At 40.2% G+C, this 21,374-nt stretch overlaps 1 protein-coding gene across 1 annotated transcript in view; it reads left to right on the top strand.

Moving 5' to 3' along the window:
• The window catches only part of LOC111977708 (carboxypeptidase N catalytic chain-like), a 174,487-nt gene extending 162,611 nt beyond the window's left edge, over window positions 1-11,876 (top strand). Inside the window, 2 exon segments of the mRNA XM_024007258.2 lie at window positions 10,591-10,709; window positions 11,291-11,876. Coding sequence (XP_023863026.1) covers window positions 10,591-10,709; window positions 11,291-11,401 — 230 coding nt within the window. The 3' untranslated portion in view covers window positions 11,402-11,876.
• The last annotated feature ends 9,498 nt before the right edge of the window (window positions 11,877-21,374 follow it).

Raw genomic sequence — 21,374 nt, 5'->3', positions numbered from 1 at the left:
GGTGCTGTGGGGGCCACTGCGATCCTCACCATCTGGGTGTGGTCATAAGCCTTCCGGTTCAGGGGGAAAATCCCGGCCTTCCTGAACTCACCCTTGATATTTTCACTGCTCTCTCCGCCTTGGGGTAGGCCTGGTGCAGCATGACAGAAAAGTGTTTCTTGCGAATGACAACATCCCCCCGCACCAGGCCCAAGCGTGCCGCGTTGGTGGTGAAAACCGACTTCAGGGGGCCAAAGACACTGATGTCCAGTGGCTGCATCACATGGGTYGTGTGTGATGGCAGTAACACCACCTCCACCATGTTATCCTGGTAGAACCTGACCACGTCCCTGGATGTATGCGTCTCCTGCTGATCCATTATGAGGAGAAGGGGCCTCTCAACAGGGGCATGCTTCACAAAGAAGGCCAGCCACTTCATAAAGAGCTCACTATCCTTATAGCCCTTGGGGGAAACTCCATAAAGGGCATCCTTGGGACCCTCCAGGGAGTAGGCAGTACTCGGGAGGCAGTGGGGGAAGGTGATAAATGGGGGGATCTTCTCACCCGCTGCACTGACACAAGCATGCACAGTGATGTGCTCCCTGGTGGTGTTCTGTTGCTGATAAATATGCTTTCTGCCCTTCTACACCAGCACCCGCTCCCTGGACTTGGGCTTCTCCCCGAACTCCATCTCATCACAGTTAAAGATGGGGTAAGGCTTAATTTCAAACCCGTACTTATTGAAGATAGGCTCGTAGATATTGAAGAAGACTTCGATTGCCTCATGAGTTGCCCCATGCACCCTGGCCCGTTCCAAGGTGTCTGGGATCCTGCTGGACAGTTCAGGGTGGCGATCCGTGAATCTCGACCACCAGTTGTCACTAAGACCCCACTCTAAGTTGACGGTGGTGGTGCGTCCACTCTCCTTGAGGATCTCGAGAGCAAGTAGCTTTATGACTGTCCTGCTGAGAGGGAAGGCATGTTTGGCCATCCACAGGATATAGGATAGCAGCTGGGCCTCCTCATCTGAGGTGATTGGTTTTGGTGAGGGGCATTGGCATATATATATTTTTTGTAGTCCTGAGGAGTGGTGTGAGGTATACCGAACTCACGAGCCATCTCCCTCAGGCTCCTCCCTGCCTTCACCTCCTTGACAGCAGCCTGTAACTGTTCGGGAGTGTAGTGGCGCCTTTTCTTGGGCTCTTGTTGGGCCTTTCCCTTTCCAGACATTTCCTGTKAAAAAAAAATATATATATATAAAAATGTGTGTGTTCATGCAACATGATTTATTAACATAGTTCCAAGGAAATGGACTCACAAATGTGAATAACATTTCCATGTAATCCAACATAATAGTATTGCATATGTCATTGGAGAGAGAGGACAGTGGTGAGTTGGTGTTACAACTGTTGTTAATTATTTCTTTTTTATGTTAATATTGTTTATTTAACTGTATTTATTTATTTATCAAGACATAATTAAATGGTGAGTTTAAGTGAATTACATGTGAGTTCATCAATACAGTGGTTAATTCAATCATGGTACATTTTTTGCGTCATTATTGCGAGCCATCATGAATCTCAAAAGTCGCGACAGCCGCAGTTTACTTGTGAAGCTAACTTTAGCGCAGCCCTAAACGCCTCATCAAATTCGACACAAACCTTCAAACAGGTATGCAATGAGATATTATATAAACTCTTTATAGTGTTTTATTTACATTTTAGAGTTGATAAGTTGGACAAATCGGGTGAAAAAGCAGTTTCTCTTCACAACATATCTCCCCCTTTCACTATCACTAAGTAGCCTTCGCTACTATCACTCAGTAGCCGTTTTAAAAAGACCTGGCGAAGCTCCATTACCTACTAAAATCATGCAGAGACGGGCAGCGTGGCGTTCTCGTCTTTGATTTTGTTGGAAAGGTGAGAAATTGGGCTTTACAATGGTGGTCATATTACAGTTGACCTGGAAGTATTACGTTTTTTGGGCGCTAAATAAGGTCAATTGTACGGAACTGCGCGATGTACAAAAGTGGGTTAGTTACCATTACATGACTATTGTAAAATCTGCCTACTGCCAAAATCTGTTTAATATTGAATTATTATAATTATTACTGGTGACATGTCTGGTTGGGTAAGTGTGTGTGTTAGTGCTGTGTTGACTTTGCAAACAATTTAGAATTGTCAACACATTGTTTCTTATAAAAACAATAAGCGATGCAGTCAGTCTCTCCTCAACTTTTAGCCAAGAGAGACTGGCATGCATAGTATTGATATTAGCCCTCCAATTACAGTGAAGAGCAAGACATGCCGCTCTGTTCTGGGCCAGCTGAAGTTTCTCGGTCCTTCTTTGCAGTATCTGACCATATGACTGGGCAATAATCAAAATAAGATAAAACTAGAGCCTGCTTTGAGGTTCCTTATCACAGAAAGAACTCTCCCCAACTTTACAATCATTGAATCAATATGTTGTTTCACCATGACAGTTTACAATCCAATGTAACACCAAGTAATTTAGTCTCCTCAATTATCTCAACAGCCACATTACTCATGATCAGATTTATTTGAGGTAGAACTTAGGGAATGATTTGTACAATGCTTTTAGAGATGTTCAGGACTAGTTAACTTCTTATGGCTGGGGGCAGTATTGAGTAGCTTGGATGAATAAGGTTCCCTGAGTAAACTGCCTGCTACTCCTTCCCAGAAGCTAAGATATGCATAGTATTAGTAGATTTGGATAGAAAACACTCTGAAGTGTCTAAAACTGTTTGAATGATGTCTGTGAGTATAACAGAACTCATATGGCAGGCAAAAACCTGAGAAAAAAATCCAACCAAGAAGAGGGAAATCTGAGGTTTGTAGGTTTTCAAGTCTTTGCCTATCCAATATACAGTGTAATTGTCCGATTGCACTTCCTAAGGCTTCCACTAGATGTCAACAGTATTTAGAACCTTGTTTCAGGCTTCTACTGTGAAGGGGGAGCGAATAAGAGCTGTTTGAGTCAGGGGTCTGGCAGAACGCCATGAGCTAAGTCAGGCGCGCGCCGGTGAGAGTGAGCTCTGTTCCTTTTCATTTCTAAAGACAAAGGAATTGTCCGGTTGAAACATTATTGAATATTGATGTTAAAAACATCCTAAAGATTGATTCTATACATCGTTTGACATGTTTCTACAAACTGTAATATAACTTTTTTTTACTTTTTGTCTGGACTAAGTGCCTGTGCCTCTTGAATTTGGATTTGTGAACTAAACGCGCAAACAAAAAGGAGGTATTTGGACATAAATCATGGACTTTATCGAACAAAACAAACATTTATTGAGGAACTGGGATTCCTGGGAGTGCATTCCGATCAAGATCATAAAAGGTAAGTGAATATTTATAATGCTATTTCTGACTTCTGTTGACTCCACAACATGGCGGGTATCTGTATGGCTTGTTTTGGTGCCTCAGCGCTGTACTCAGATTACTGCATGGTGTGCTTTTTCCGTAAAGCATTTTTTTTAAATCTGACACAGCGGTTGCATTAAGGAGAAGTATATCTTTAAGGGCTTCTAAGTAAGCATTTCACTGTACACCTGTTGTATTCGGTGCATGTGACAAATTACATTTGATTTTATTTGAATAAGATCTGTAAATGATTTCTGAATTGAATCAAAGTCATGCAGAAGTTCACAAATGGACTGCTGCACTGAGGTGGCACAGGAATACAAAACTGTGTCATCAGTTTAGAGATTAATGTTACAAGTATTAAAATTGTTTCCTACAGTGCCTTGCAAAAGTATTTATCCTCCTTGGACTTTTTCCTATTTTGTTGCATTACAAGCTGTAATTTCAACAGATTTTTATTTGGATTTCATGTAATGTACATACACAAAATAGTCCAAATTGGTGAAGTGAAATGAAAAAAATAACTTGTTTTAAAAATTCAAAAACGGAAAAGTGGTTGCGTGCATATGTATTCACCCCCTTTGCTATGAAGCCCCTAAATAAGATCTGGTGCAACCAGTTACCTTCAGAAGTCACATAATTGGTTAAATAAAGTCCACTTGTGTGCAATCTAAGTGTCACATGATCTGTCACATGATCTCAGTATATATATACACCTGTTCTGAAAGGCCCCAGAGTCTGCAACACCACTAAGCAAGGGGCACCACCAAGCAAGCGGCACCATGAAGACCAACGGAAGAAGGTACTCTGGTCAGATGAGACGAAAGTTAAGCTTTTTGGCCATCAAGAAAAACGCTATGTGAGATCAGGATTGGGTTATAACTCATGGAGCACCACCCATGGAGCACCATTAAATCCATTATAAAAAATTGAAAGAATATGGCACCACAACAAACCTGACAAGAGAGGGCCGCCCACCAAAACTCATGGACCAGGCAAGGAAGGCATTAATCAGAGAGGCAACAAAGAGACCAAAGATAACCCTGAAGGAGCTGCAAAGCTCCACAGCGGAGATTGGAGTATCTGTCCATAGGACCACTTTAAGCCGTACACTCCACAGAGCTGGGCTTTACGGAAGAGTGGCCAGAAAAAAAGCCATTGCTTAAAGACAAAAATAAGCAAAAAGGCATGTTGGAAACTCCCCCAACATATGGAAGAAGGTACTCTGGTCAGATAAGACTAAAATTGAGCTTTTTGGCCATGAAGGATAATGCTATGTCTCATCACCCCGCGACACCATCCCCACTGGTCTGTGGTGAATTATGAGGTGCAACCAGACGCTGCACTTGACACATTTATGAAATTGCTTATTCCAGTCACTAATAAGCATGCGCTCATGAAGAAAATGACTGTAAAAACTGTTAAATCCCTGTGGATTGATGAGGAATTAAAAAATTGTCTGGTTGAGAAGGATGAGGTAAAAAGTATGGCAAGTAAGTCTGGCAGCCCAACTGATTGGCAAACGTACTGCAAATTAAGAAAGCTTGTGACTAAGCTAAAAAAAAAATATATATACTATGAAACAAAGATAAATGATATAAAGAATGACAGTAAAAAGCTTTGGAGCACCTTTCTCATTTGCCAAGGTATTCCATCCACCTGACAGGTGTGGCATATCAAGAAGCTGATTAAACAGCATGATACTTACACAGGTGAACCTTGTGCTGGGGACAATAAAAGGCCACTCTAAAATGTGTAGTTTTGTCACACAACACATTGCCACAGATTTTGAGGCAGCATGCAGTTGGCATGCTGACTGCAGGAATGTTCATCAGAGCTGTTGTCAGAGAATTTAATGTTAATTTCTCTACCGTCACCAATGTCGTTTTAGAGAATGTGGCAATACGTCCAATCAGCCTCACATCTGCAGACCACGTGTAAACCACGCCAGCCCAGGATATGCACATCCGGCTTCTTCACCTGCAGGGTCGTCTGACACCAGCCACCTGGACAGCTGATGAAACTGTGGGTTTGCACAACCGAAGAATTTCTGCAAAAACCTTCAGAAACTGTCTCAGGGTAGCTCATCTGCATGCTTGTCGTCCTCACCATGGTCTTGACCTGACTGTAGTTCGGTGTCGTAACCAACTTCAGTGGGCAAACGCTCTCCTTCGATGCCTACAGGCACGCTGGAGAACTGTGCTCTTCACGGATGAATCCCGGTTTCAACTGTACAGGGCAGATAGCAGACAGTGTTTATGGTTTGCTGATATCAACTCTGTGAACAGAGTGGCCCATGGTAGCAGTGGGGTTCTGGTATGGGCAGGCATAAGCTATGGACAATGAACACGATTGCATTTTTTTATGGCAATTTGAATGCATAGAGATATCGTGACGAGATCCTGAGACCCCTTCGTGCCATTCAGCACCTCGTGTTTCAGCATAATAATTAATGGCCCCATGTCGCAAGGATCTGTACACAATTCCTGGAAGCTGAAGATGTCCCTGTTCTTCCATGGCCTGCATACAAACACCAGACATGTCACCCATTGAACATGTTTGCGATGCTCTGGATCGACGTTTAAGACAGCGTGTTTCAGTTCCCACCAAAATCCAGTGACTTCGCAAAGCCATTGAAGAGGAGTGGGACAACATTCCACAGGCCACAATCAACAGCCTGATCAACTCTATGAGAAGGAGATGTGTCGCGCTGCACGAGGCAAATGGTGGTCAAACCAGATACTGACTGGTTTGCCAATCAACACCCCTACCTTTTTTGTAAGGTATCTGTGACCAACAGATGCATATCTGTATTCCCAGTCTCGTGAAATCCATAGATTAGGGCCTAATTAATTAATTTCAATTGACTGACTTCCTTATATGAACTGTAACTAAGTAAAATAGTTGAAATTGTTATATGTTGCATTTATATTTTTGTTCTAAGAGTGTATGCTAGGTTCTGCACTGTGGTAAATAAATAACTAGCACACACACACGTAGGTGAGGTGTTAAATTTGAAAACCCTGAATTAAAATCTCYTATTTGTGTCAGATGCTCGATTACGTTCTGGGGAAGTTGTGTGAGAAAATATACTAGAACGAGGATCTGCCTCTGCAAGTTTCGGGAAAGTATATAGGCCAAATGTCCCCTCCACTTCCGAAATTCCAAAGATGCGACCACCAGCAAAACCGTGATTTGTCCAAATGATCAGAGACAAAAGATCAGCGTACCGGAACAAAATTCCCCATTAGTTGTCACATCCCACAGTTTGATGATGATCCCATTTATGTTATGTGCATATATTCATGCAAATGAAAAAGAAAATGCATTTGCCACTCCCAACAACCGGAATAACCTCTCTGGCGCAGGCATTCCGCTAGCGACCCACCTCCAAAACAGCCGGTGAAATTGCAGAGCGCCAAATTCAAAATACAGAAATACTCATAATAAACATTCATAAGTATACAAGTGTTATACATCAGCTTAAAGATAAACTTCTTGTTAATTAATCCAGCTCCTGTGTCAGATTTCAAAAAGGCTTTACGGCGAAAGCATACCATGCGATTATCTGAGAACAGCTCCCCGCATACAAAAGCATACAAACATTTTCAAGCCAAGTAGAGGAGTCACGAAAGTCAGAAATAGCGATAAAATGAATCACTTACCTTTGATGATCTTCATATGGTTGCAGTCACAAGAGTCCCTGTTACACAATAAATGTTTGTTTTGTTTGATAAAGTCCCTCTTTATTTCCCAATAACTCAGTTATCTTGGTGCGTTTTCTTCAGTAATCCACTGGCTCAATGGCGGTCACAACATGCAGACGAATACATCCTAATAGTACCGGTAAAGTTCGTTGAAACATGTCAAATAATGTTTAGAATTAATCCTCAGGTTGTCTATTGTCTAAATAATCGATAATATTTCAACCGGACAATAGCGTATTCAATAGAAAGGAAAAAGAACGAAGGGCGCGCAATCGGTCATACGCGCAAACTAGCTCTGGTTCATTCTACAGTCCACTTAGAAAATGGTCTCATTTTTCAGAAGTCAAGCCTGAAACAATGTCTAAAGACTGTTGACATCTATGGAAGCCATAGGAACTGCAAGCTGGGTCCTAACCCAACACATACTGTTTAGGCATTCAATTGAAAACTACACACATAAAAAATATCCCACTTCCTGGATGGATTTTCTTCAGGTTTTCACCTGCCATATCAGTTCTGTTATACTCACATACATTATTTTAACAATTTTGGAAACTTTAGAGTGTTTTCTATCCAAATCTACCAATAATATGCAAATCCTAGCTTCTGGACCTGAGTAACAGGCAGTTTACTTTGGGCATGCTTCTCATCCAGATGTCAAAATACTGCCCCCAAAAGCCATAACAAGATAAGCACCTTCAAACAAAGGCAGAAATTCGAAACGTAACAGCCAATAACTGCTACTCACATGCAAGCATTGGGCCACTTAGTTGGGATGTTTTATTTAAAAAGAGCCAGGTTGGGTTATTGATGCTGAGTTATTGAGATATGATCCAGCGGGTAGTTATTTCTGGCCACCTGTGAGAGTAAACGTCATTCCTGTTCATCTGTTTTGCTGTATAGTTATCACATGTTATTCTTGAACACTGATAGTTTAGAAGCTTCATGAGGCTTATAGATGCCCTACTATGTAGAAAATATKAAAAATATACAAAAACCCTGAAATGAGTAGGTGTGTCCAAACTTTTGACTGGTACTGTGTATATATATAATAGTTTAATAATGAAGACCTCAAATCTATGAAATAACACATATGGAATTAAGTAGTAACCAAAAAAAGTGTTAATAAACAAATAAAATATATTTTACATTCTTCAAAGTAGCCACCCTTTGCCTTGATGACAGCTTTGCACACTATTAGCATTCTCTCAACTAGCTTCATGAGGTAGTCACCTGGAATGCATTTCAGTTAACAGGTGTGCCTTGTTAAAAGGTCATTTGTGGAATTTCTTGCGTTTGAGCCAATCAGTTGTGTAGGGATAGTATACAGAATATAGCCCTATTTGGTAAAATACCAAGTGCATATTATGGCAAATACAACTAAAATAGGCAAAGAGAAACGACAGTCCATCGTTACTTTAAGACACGAAGGTCAGTCAATCCGGAAACTTCAAAGTACTTTGAAAGTTTCTTCAAGTGCATTCGCAAAAACCATCAAGCGCTATGATGAAACTGGCTCTCATGAGGACCGCCACAGGAAAGGAAGACCCAGAGTTACCTCTACTGCAGAGGTTAAGGTCATTAGAGTTACCAGTCTCAGAAATTGCGGGACAAATAAATGCTTCACAGAGTTCAAGTAAAAGACAGATCTCAAAATCAGCTGTCTGGACTGTGAGTCAGTCCGTCATGGTCGAATTGCTGCAAAGAAACCACTACACCAATAATAATAATAAGAGACTTGATTGGGCCACGAAACATGAGCAATGGACATTAGACCGGTGGAAATCTGTCCTTTGGTCTGATGAGTCCTAATTTGAGATTTTTGGTTCCAACCACCGTGTCTTTGTGAGACGCAGAGTAGGTGAACAGATGATCTCCACATGTGTGGTTCCCACCGTGAAGCATAGAGGAGGTGTGATGGTGTGGGGGTGCTTAGCTGGTGACGCTGTAGGTGATATATTTAGAAGTCAATGCACACTTAACCAGCATGGCTACCACATCATTCTGCAGCGATACACAGTCCCATCTGATACACAATCCCATCTGGTTTGCGCTAAGTGGGACTATCATTTGTTTTTCAACAGGACAATGACCCAAAACACACCTCCAGTCTGTGTAAGAGCTATTTGACCAAGGAGAGTGCTGCATCAGATGACCTGGCCTCCATAATCACCCAACCTCAGCCCAATTGAGGTGGTTTTGGATGAGTTGAACCACAGAGTGACGGAAAAGCAGCCAACAAGTGCTCAGCATATGTGGGAACTCATTCCAGCTAAAGCTGGTTGAGAGAATGCCAAGAGTGTGCAAAGCTGTCATCAAGGCAAAAGGTGGCTACTTTGAAGAATATAAAATATATTTTCATTTGTTTAACACTTTTTTGGTTACTACATAGTTTTATGTCTTCAATATTATTCTACAATGTAGAAAATAGTACAAAATAAAGAAAAAACTCTTGAATGAGTAGGTGTGTCCAAACTTTTGACTGGTACTGTATAAAATATGTTTTTTTGGAGCGGGTAGATCAATTTTAATATTTCAGATAGATTGTGGCTTCTATCAATGTAATTGTCTGCATATTTTTTTGGCCTCCTGAAAATAATCTAAGGATTATTTCATGCTAACCCAGCATGAAAGTGGAAAAAAACAAATGATGGTTATATTAACCCATGTTTGTATAATCCCAACAACCCAAAATGTTGGGTTATTCACACAACCCAACTGGCTAGGTCAAACTAACCCAGCGTGTGTTCTGTCCAATATTTATCTAGCGCTGGGTTACCAAATATCCCAACTTGGCTTGTTTTTAACGCCAAATTTTTTAGAGTGCGGCGTTTTACCAAATTATATAAAATTAAAAACAATTTCCAAATGTAAAAATAAATAAGAAGCATTCTAGCTATCCTAGCACAGTCAAGTTGCTTACTCTAGAATGATAATTTGCGGAGGACGAGGGATGGACAGGGTGGCTGTTTTTGAAAAATAGTTTCCACGCACAACCACTCGCTAAGAGCCACTGGCAATATGCGCTCCTTTCATACTTTTCCATTATGAACTTCCCCAGGCTTTCGTGAGCGAACGCGAGCTACCACCCGAATATGGAGTAAAGATTTTGAGTAAACATGCAGTGTCTACACTACTTTTGTTCTAACAGGGCATTCTCCATAATAACCACATCTTTTGAGGACAAATTCAAGTAGGACCTAATTATTTTTAATTGCCATACTGAGATTCATGAACACCGATGAAATCGTGTACAGTATATGATGTATATCATTGTCTGTCAAAAGTTCAGCTTATCTCAATTTTTGCAGATGAGTTGCAGACATTGTCGGACAATCATCTCCGTTGTCATTCTGGCAACAGATGATTGCCATTGAAAAAGCATTGGTTTCATCCACAATTTTTGTACACAAAATCTCAATGTGGCCATACCCTTAGCTCAGGCTGTCATGGCAGCCACAAGCTGTTGTATTTTTCAGGAGTGTACACTGAACCTATGTTACTTGTATGTTGTCTTTGAGGTGTGGATGGAGATTACTTCAGATTGCTGTTACCAGGCACCTACACTGTGACAGCATCAGCATCAGGATACTTGCCCTCTACCAGCACGGTGACTGTGGGACCTGCTGAGGCTATACAGGTGAGACTGTGTGAGAGGAGAATGAGAGTTTATTCAAATGTTAGGCATGATATCAGCCTTAAAACAATTTTTGTTTAAAGAGTTCCTCCTGTACTTTTGTACACTTTTTAGCCAGTAGATCTGAAAGTATAACTCACAAGTCAAAAATGGTCACCAAAAATTGCGTACTACATCACATATTTGCAGATATGTGCACCACGTCATTGATCTCTCTGTCTGACTCTGCTGTGTGGGCATCTTGCTAGCTGTCACTCAAATGGCATGGGGCTGAAGCTCATTGGCTAGAAAATGAATTGCTAGGGGGCTGGCCCATGTGGAGGAAAATGTAGGGAAAATTGCGCTGCACAGCTTCCAGTGAACAGTAACTTTCAAACCTGGGATTTTGTGGCTAATTGAGGTAAAACAGTAATTCTGCTCATAGATTATGCATGTATGAACTACACATTGACACATCCAGACCAAAGCGGGAGGTTTAAAAAAAAACTTACTAGTTGTCAAAGTTCCGGAGGATGTCTTTAATTTCATTCGGTTTTGCAAGTCTGTCCCTCAAACTCAATGTTCTATTTTCTTACTCATTACAGTTGCACTTTTACCTGAAAGTGGCACCAAAAGACACAAATCTGACACAGTCCCACCACAGCAAGAAAAACCTCTTCTCAGCTAAGGTCCCCCTAAACCTGGGCCCAAGATGAGACATGGGTGTGAGATAAACAAAGAACACACCCACATGTCCACGCAGAGGGAACGATTGACAATGTGTAATAAATGTCACTTAAAGATACACCTATTTTGTAAGCCTGATTTACTCATGATTTGTACTGTATGAGCTCTATAATTTTGTGATTTTTAAGGACAGTTTTCGTGTTCACATTTTGAGTAAAAAAAATACATTGATTTCCAGTAATTTCATGAAATGAATCAACAATAAAAGGTGGTGAATGCTTTACTTTATGTATTAGTCATTGAAGTCGTATACATTTTAGAGGCAATAATATGATGTGCAAAAATATCTATATAGCAGCATAGCACATCATTTCAATACTATAAAGATAAACAATTATTTAAAGATAAAAATAAAGATGAATTGTTGAAATAATTGGTTTTATGAAATATGATATCTTATAATGTGATACTAGCTTTAGTTAATTAAAGGAATACTACACTCAAGTCGGCTAATTCCTATGATTTACAATATAAAAAATTATGCTAATATGTGAGGACAATATTTTTTGTGAACAAATGTTTCATTTCATCGTTGTAATAAGTTTGGAAGCAACATGTGAAAATCACTGTGGAAATTAGTGAAGGGAAGTTCAGCTCCTTTTACTGACTTTTTAAAGCTGCAATATGTAACTGTTTGGGGGACTCGACCAAATTCACATAGAAATGTAGGTTATAGACAGTGGTGTAAAAAATACTCAATTGTCATGCTTGAGTAAAAGTAAAGATATCTTAACAGAAAATGACTCAAGTAAAAATGAAAGTCACCCTGTAAAATACTACTTGAGTAAAAGTCTAAAATTATTTGGTTTTAAATATACTTAAGTATCAAAAGTCAATGGTATTGCTAAGATGTACTTAAGTATCAAAAGAAAAAACATTTCAAATTCCTTATATTAAGCAAACCAGATGGCACTATTTTTATTGACTGATAGCCAGGGGCACACTCCAATACTCAGACATCCTTTACAATAAAAGCATTTGTGTTTAGTGAGTCCGCCAGATGAGAGGCAGTAGGGATGACCAGGGATATTTTCTTGATAAGTTTGTGAATTGGACCATTTTCCTGTCAAAATGTAACGAGTACTTCTTGGTGTCAGGGAAAATTTATGGAGTAAAAAGTACATTATTTTCTTTAGGAATGTAGTACAGAAAGTTAGCAAAAATACAAATAGTAATGTAAAGTACAGATACCCCCAAAACGAATTAAGTAGTACTTCAAAGTATTTTTACTTAAGTATTTTACACTACTGGTTATAGATTTGTCATTCTCATTCAAAGCAAGTCTAAGAAGCTATTTCTTTGCTTCCTGTTTTAAGTTTATTTTTTGCATCTTTTACTTTCGTTTTTGTACACCAGCTTCAACCAATATTTTTTTGTATACAAATGTTTAATTTCAGTGTTGTAAATACGTTTGCAAGCAACATGTGAAAATCACTGTGGAAATTAGTGAAGGGAAGTTTGGCTCTTTTTACTGACTTTTTAAAGCTGCAATATGTAACTTTTTGGACAACCTGACCAAATTCACATAGAAATGTGTGTTATAGATCTGTCATTCTCATTCAAAGCAAGTCTAAGAAGGGGTAGACAGAGCTATTTCTTTGCTTCATGTTCTCAGGTTTTGTTTTTGCATCTTCTACTTTCGTTTTTGTACACCAGCTTACACCACCAATATTTTAGGTATGGAAAAGTTATTTCACAGCAATTTAGATGGTACAATGATTCTCTACACTAGACTTGCTTGTTTCATAACATAAACTGAAATTAGGCCAACTATTAGAATTTTAGCAACCAGGAAATTGCATAGCGATTTCTGCAAAGTGCATCTTTAACTTGTTCAGTCAAAATATTTCAACTTCTTTATTTCATTTGATTCAGTAATGCCCAGAGTACGCAGGACCCCTACAGGCAAATGATGAACTAACTAACGATTTTTCAAGCCTCTCGTTCACCATAGGGGGCTTATTGGAGCTGTCAATTGTGACTGAGACTTATACAAGTGTGCTTCAAACAATGTACATTTGTGATTGCTAGGCATACAAATATTATTATTTATTGATAACTTTGAAGAAGGATTAGTTTGGGCCGCAACTGGACTAGATTGTGAACGACTCTTGGCTGAATGCAATTGCGTGACCGCCACGATAGCACAGATACACTACATGATCAAAAGTACGTGGACACCTGCTCGTTGAACATCTCAATCCAAAATCAATCAACAGCCTCCACTCTTCTGGGAAGGCTTTCCACTAGATATTGGTGCATTGCTGGGTGGACTTGCTCCATTCAGCCACAAGAGCATTAGTGAGGATGGGCACTGATGTTGGGCGATTAGGCCTGGCTCGCAGTCGGCTTTCCAATTCATCCCAAAGGTGTTCGATGGGGTTGAGGTCAGTGCTCTGTGCAGGCCCGTCAAGTTCTTCCACACCGATCTCGACAAACCACCTTGCTTTGTGCATGGGGGCATTGTCATGCTGAAACAGGAAAGGGCCTTCACCAAACTGTTGTCACAAAGTTGGAAGCACAGAATAATCTAGAATGTCATTGTATGTTGTAGCGTCAAGATTTCCCTTAACTGGAAATAAGGGGCCTAGCCCGAACCGTGAAAACAGCCCCAGACTATTATTCCTCCACCAAACTTTACAGTTGACACTATGAATTCGGGAAGGTAGCATTCTCCTGGCATCCGCCAAACTCAGATTCGTCCGTCGGACTGCCAGATGGTGAAGCGTGATTCATCACTCCAGAGAATGCGTTTTCACTGCTCCAGAGTCCAATGGCGACCACTGGTCCTGGTGTCAACGGCATGATGAACTTTACCAAGTACCAGGACATTTTAGCCAAAAACCTGGTTGCCTCGTCCGAAACTTGGCTGCAAGTGGATCTTCCAGCAATACAATAACCCCAAGCACATATCAAAATCCACAAAGAAATGGTTAATTGACTGCAAAATATATTTCTCTGAGCAATTGTATTAGTATAAACGAATCAAATTTTCTATTTGTTGTTGTTGCAAACAATGTAGATCCGTATTTATATTATTTCTTTTACAGTCTTTTTTGCTAATCTTTATCAAGGGTGCCAATAATTTGGGATCTGACTGTACTTGATCGCATCCTATGCTGATAACACTCTCCGGGAAACCTTCACGAGGCACAATGATCTTTGCTGTGAGACAAGAACAGCTAGCCTAACACTTAAGAGCGTTGGGCCAGTAACGGAATGGTCGCCGGTTCAAATCCCTGAGCCGACTAGGTGAAACATCTGCCAATGAGCCCTTGAGCAAGGCACTTACCCCCAATTGTTCCTGTAAGTCGCTTTGGATAAAAGCGTCTGTTAATTGAAGAAAAAAACCTATCAGGAACTGTACATGGCATTGATCGACCTGACCAAAGCCTTTGATTCAATCAGTTGAGATGTGCTCTGAGAAATCCTTGGGTGCCCTGACAAGCTCAAAACAATCACCAAAGAGTCTGGGACTCAACCTGAAAATACAGAAAAAAAGGTGCTCCCCCAGCCTGCCCCAGGACAACCATCACATCTGACAGTAGGTGACTGCTAGTGAACCACTTGACAATGTGGAACACTTTGCTTACCACGGCAGCCATCTCTCCTCAACAAGTCACCATTGAGGAAGAAATACAGCACAGGAGATGCTGCATCAGCACAGCCTTTGGAAAACTGACAAAGCATGTGTTAAAAAAACATGACCTCAGGACCAACACAAAACTCATAGTGTAAAAGGCTGTCATAATACCAACCATCTCAACGGCTGTGAGACATGGGTGACATACAGAAGGGCACCTTCAAAAACTGGAGTGTCAGCAGCAAAAGATCTTAAGGAAGATACAGGAGGGAGGATCGACAGACCAACGTCAGCATCCTGACACAGGCCAACATCCCCAGCATAGAATCCCAAATCATCTGGCACCAACTTCAATGACAATCACTGAACCTTGGCACAAATGCTTATTGTTATAAGGTACATACATATGTAAGGGTATATATGAAGAGCTATATCCACACATTTTTCACATTTGTCTTTTTTCATCAGAACTGATTGCTTATGGGTACCTTCAGGTGTATGTAAAATATTACTGTTCTCTGATTTCCATTTCATAGATGTTATGTTTATTAAAATGGGTTTTGTTGCAAAACTCTAGATATACATTGTTTAGCTGGAATGGAATGTTCATATCCCGTATATTTGACTGGTATGTGGTTGTCTCCTCTAGCTATCTTAAGATGAATGCATTCACTATAAGTCGCTCTGGATAAGAGCATCTGCTAAATGACAAATGTCAAATGTAAATATTTTACATACAGATCTCATATTACTGTGTTGATTCATTGTTTAGAATAGTCAAAAAAAATATTGACCTCACAATTGTAGCATTTGTACAGTTCTTTATTAAAAATGTCGTTATTTCTCACATTTGACTGTGTTAAATCTAGCAGTACTATTTATTCCTCTGATAGTGAGGCGGGAAACTGCCAAAATAATGGAAACACTTGGGTAAATGAGGGATACAAAGTATATTGAAATGTCTGAAAAGAAACTATCAAGTGATACATTTCAAACAAATACATGTCTGTCATTGAACAAACCTATGCCATGATTCGATGGTGAAAAACACACCAATCTCTTTCATAAGTTCTTTAATCAATAAAAGCTAATTTACAGAAACGTCATAAAATGTATATATAGCATTTTGGAATTAAACTCTTCATATGGGACCTACTGAATATGTTCAATAACGATGACATAGACCTTTTGACAATATTAAAGCAGAATGCATTTACTGAGATTTTTTTTTTTTTTCTCAGCATCTACTCAAGTAATAACAAATGTAATGCTTAATCGCAGCAGTTCTATGCACGGTACAAAAACGATGTGTTAGAATAAACATGCATCTGAACTGTTATTGATGGTGCTGCAACAGTGGATCAACTCACCAAAATACTTGTGTACATCAAAGATGTGAAAAAAATATACCCTATATAAAATATATGGGTAACACTTTATGACACGGTCATAAACCATGTCATAACAGCTGACATAATCTGTCATAACATTGTTATAACACTGTCATGACAAATATTTAGGCGTGTTGTGACATATTGTAAAATGTTATGGCTGGTTATGACACCTACATAAGAGTATCAAAGCCGACAAATCCTACAACACAAGGCAACCCATTCCATTCTACTTAATAGTATGTTATATAAAAATAAAATAAAATAGCCATTTTATTACTGTTACTGTTTATTACTGTTTATTACTGAAATTGTACAGACATTGATGTCAAATATGTGCCTAGCCCAATGCTCTGTCACTGATGACTGGGATGAATGCAGGAGCAGGACAAAACATCTTCTTTGGGACTTATGACTGGCATACAGTATAGTCATGTACGTGATAGGTCTATCTGGCTTATATTATTAACCTTACAACAACAATGTCCTGCTATAGATTCTAAACATTTCCATATTTTGGAATCAAAGTTTGTTCACAAAAATATTATTTATTTGCTTTAATATACTTGTATACTTAGCACTACCACTAGGCGGAGATATTCTAACTCTTAGCTGCAGGTGAGCGCCTCATACATTGGAAGAACAGCCCAACGTTTCTATCACAACTAAAGTTGCATAAATAACTCTAAATTAAGCATATAGAAGGACCTGTTTCTTTGTTAACTGCTCAACTCAGAATAGCTGCATGTGCGCACTTCCTTGGAAATAATTTGGAGAAAATATAATTTCTATTTTATTCAGCTACACTTCTGGTCAAAGTTTTAGAACACCTACTCATTCAAGGGTTGTTCTTAATTTTTTACTATTTTCTACATTGTAGAATATTAGTGAATACATCAAAACTATGAAATAACACATATGGAATCATGTAGTAACCAAAAAAGTGTTAAACAAATCAAAATATATTTTATATTTGAGATTCTTCAAATAGCCACCCTTTGCACACTCTTGGCATTCTCTCAACCAGCTTCACCTGGGATGTGTTCCAACAGTCTTGAAGGAGTTCCCACATATGCTGAGCACTTGTTGGCTGCTTTTCCTTCACTCTGTGGTCCGACTCATCCAAAACCATCTCAATTTGGTTGAGGTCCGGGGATTGTGAAGGCCAGGTCATCTGATGCAGCACGCCATCACTCGCCGTCTTGGTAAAATAGCCCTTACACAGACTGGAGGAGTGTTGGGTCATTGTCCTGTTGAAAAACGGAGTGATCGGGTAGGGATATAAAGTTTGAGCATAGCCTGAAGGTATGGAGGGTCAGTTCCCCTTGTTGCTCCATAGGCAGGCACCAGGGTCTTGAAGATGATGCGGGTGGACATGGGAGAACTTAGGAAGGTTGAACACCAGGCGGACTGCGGCATTCTGGATAAGTTGCAGGGGTTTGATGGCCCAGCCAACAGAGGCGCACTAGTCTAGACGGGAGCTGATAAGTGCCTGGATTAGGACCTGCGCCACTTCCTGTGCGAGGAAAGGTCATACTCTATTGATGTTGTGGAGCAGATGTATTAAAATCTTACCCTACGAGATCTGGAGCCTGCTGGTTGTCTGTGCTACCTGATAATTAATTGCACACACCAGGTGGTGCCTGGCCTATATCTGTCCCCGATTAGAGGGGAACAATGAAAACAAGCAGTGGAACTGGCTTCAAGGTCTAGATTTGAGTTTGAGGGATGTAGAGCATGAACCTGCAGGAGCGAGTCACTACTTTGATGTTTGCAGAGAATGACAGGGTGTTGTCCAGGATGATGCCAAGGTTCTTTGCACTTTGGGAGGGGAACACCGTGGAGTTGTCAACAGTGATGCAGCAGTTTTGGAGTGAGCAGGCCTTCCTGGGAGGAAGAGCAGCTCTGTTTTGTCGAGGTTTAGCTTGAAGTGGTGGGCTGACAGCCAAGCTGAGCTGTCTGCAAGGCATGCAGAGATGCGTGTCGCCACCTTGTTGTTGCTGTTTTTTCCCCCCCATTGTATTTTGAAGATACACTTTATGACACTGTCAAGAAGCCTTATGACCATTATAATCATAAAATCCAGATAGGCCTATCTGGCTTATCTGTTGCAAATTGGCTACCTGCCAAACTTTTCTTTTTTTACTTTTAATAACCGTTTAAATTTTAAAAAGTCTGCAATTTAACACATTTACCAATGTCTTAGTTTTTTCCTCGCTCAACTTTTTTCATTAAACTTTTTCACCCTAGACGCTTTAGTACCTGAATACCAACAACCGACCCAGGCTACAAAGAGTGGTGTTCTCAACTCATTCGGGAATAATTGCAATAAATATATTTACGCCCATATGTCATTGTGATCTTCTCTGTTGGAATCGTCAGTCCGTCTGCTGGAGTCGGTTCATCGGAGTGGTTGTAGGTCTATCGGCGGCTCCTGATAGTGTCTGTTGTTATGAATATGTCAGGCGTCCATTGTTCTAAGAGTAGATGTTTCGGCGGTTGTCGGTATTCGCATCCCAGGTTTACATCATTTCTAGCTGCAGACTAGTAATTAGTATCTAAGATTTGCTCTTATTCTGTAGGGATCGATAGTCTCAGAGTTGAACCATTTCCAGCCGTGTAGCCAATGCTCCACGTGGTATAGTTTTCTAGTTTTGGTACTCAACTATTCGCAATCACAGCTCCAGCTGTGGTTTTGCTTAGTCTTGGTACTCAAACCTGTGCCACCTCAGCTTACACTGAGGTATGCGTGGTCTGAAGAGGATTTTCTCAGGAGTGGGTTTTATTCGTTACTATAGAAAAGTGAGGTTCATGATGCCAGATCATGTCTGTGCTCACGGGGGCGTGGCCGCGACTAGTGAAACTTTACAGAGAATTCAATTCTCTCAAATTAAAAGGTTAACATCACATTACATCATTTCACAAATAGTTGAATCTTTACTCAATTATTTTATACAAGAATTAGATGCAAACCCCATAATTGAGAAATTTACACATTCAGAGATATAGTTATGCGTGTTTCCTGTCCTTCATTAGGTCACCAAATGAAACACACTCAACATAACTGTCCCTTTAGTGTACACGGACCATTTCCACACTCTCAAAGGTGGACATATTGTTTAAAACTCCCATGTTGGGGATTTAGGAGTTTGGCCAAGTGAAATCCCTCTGTGGTCTATGGTGTTCTCTCTGTGGTCTCTCTCTCTGTATTACCAGGGGGAGAAAGTCTGCGCCAGGAATTTATTGCCTGAGATAACAGAACCTGAGTGTAGGACAGAGTGAGAGAGAGGGGGAAGCCACGAGGTTTAAGCAATTGGAATTTCCTCTGCGTCCAAACAGCTAAACTGCTTCTTAATAACACTGTCCTGTCTAAATGTTGTTGCAACGCCAGCAAATGGCCCAATGAAATTGTCACATATATCCATTGCATCTTTTTCAAGTAGACCTGATGTGCTTTCTGAATGCTTCTTTAGCACTCCCTCCATCTGCTTCCTGAGGTTGTCCAATAGGTTGTCCAGTAATATGACTGGTACTGCTGTACCCCAGCACCAATGTCATTTACACCTTTCTGAAAATGAGAGAGAGAGAGAGAGAGACAGAAAGAGACAGAGAGAGAGACAGAGAGAGAGACAGAGAGAGAGAGAGAGAGAGAGAGAGATGTCATCAATCATGGAGGTTGGAACACACCATCATGTATACTTATACATATTCATTAACATAAGGACATAAGGGATCAACAATAGTAAGGCGGACAACCTAGCACTAAGAATTAACTCAACCATCACTGAACCATTACAAAATGCTCTGCATAATGTAACTAACCAAATGCTGTGCTCTGTTCAGAAAAAYCATCTTACCTATGAGAGACGATGCTTGGCTCTGGCATTTATCACAAAAGCAGTGGCATATGTTGTCAGATCCTAATAAAAAGTTGACATTGAATGCAGTATCCTGACAGATAATGACCAAATGGAATGCAAGTGCAGGCTGGACATTACTAGTTCATGACAAGTATAATGTTTGTGACAGGACTATGAATGCTATTAGTATAGCCAAGTACTTAAAAAAATATGGTCAATTTCAGTAGATTACCACCAACAGAGTAACTTACTTGTTGCACTGTGACAGCTCCATGTTGGTCAATGCCCCTTTGCCCTTCATCTGAGTCAGGTGTATGGAGTTGCTGATCAGTGATGCTGGAGTTAGCTAGAAGCTGATCGGGTTGAATGTTGTCCTGTGTACCACATATCAAAGAAACAGATTATTATTTGAAATTGTATATAGTTTCACCAATAGAGCTATTTAAGTGTTTTGTTCCCATTTATCATTGATTCTTTTCACATTAACCCAGCTTTAGCCATAAGAGTCATTATAACTAAAATTATCGAATAGCCTATGGACAGTATGACTTTGGTCCGTGTATCGTCCATTCATTAAATCATTTTTTAACATCCAGAAAACAAAAACAAATCCTAGCTAGCTACTTACTTGTTCCGGTGGTACTTGGCTTTTCTCCGATGGCTGTTCACCTGGTCGGGTGCCTTCAAGTAGGTGTTGAAGGTGTCTTCTCTTTACATGATGATATAAGGAATTGTACACTCTATATTCCTCTGTGTATCCGAGCAACCAGAACGCAGAGCTGTGACTGTGCAATCTATTGGCTCAATAACAGTTTCAATGAAAAGTCATAAAAAGGCAGCAGATAACGCACCGCCAAAGCATCTTGAACATTACTAAAAGCAAACGCAAGTAAAACGTTCCCACTGCTTTCGATGAAAAGGCCGGAAAGAACTGAAAATGATGTTCACAAGTATTTATAATACGACCAAGTATTGGAGTAGAGAACAGCACTGGGACATTAAACTATACACGTATCACTCCGCTTTACAGGTGTTCTAATAACCGTTAATAACATTAACGATCGTTATCTATCTTAGATTGTAACAAACTTCGCATCGCAGAGATGAA

The sequence above is a fragment of the Salvelinus sp. IW2-2015 genome, linkage group LG18 (genome assembly GCF_002910315.2).
Source record: "Salvelinus sp. IW2-2015 linkage group LG18, ASM291031v2, whole genome shotgun sequence".
Taxonomy (NCBI): Eukaryota; Metazoa; Chordata; class Actinopteri; order Salmoniformes; family Salmonidae; genus Salvelinus; species Salvelinus sp. IW2-2015.
The sequence above is the reverse complement of the archived record's forward strand: the minus strand, read 5'-3'. Positions and strand labels throughout refer to the sequence as shown.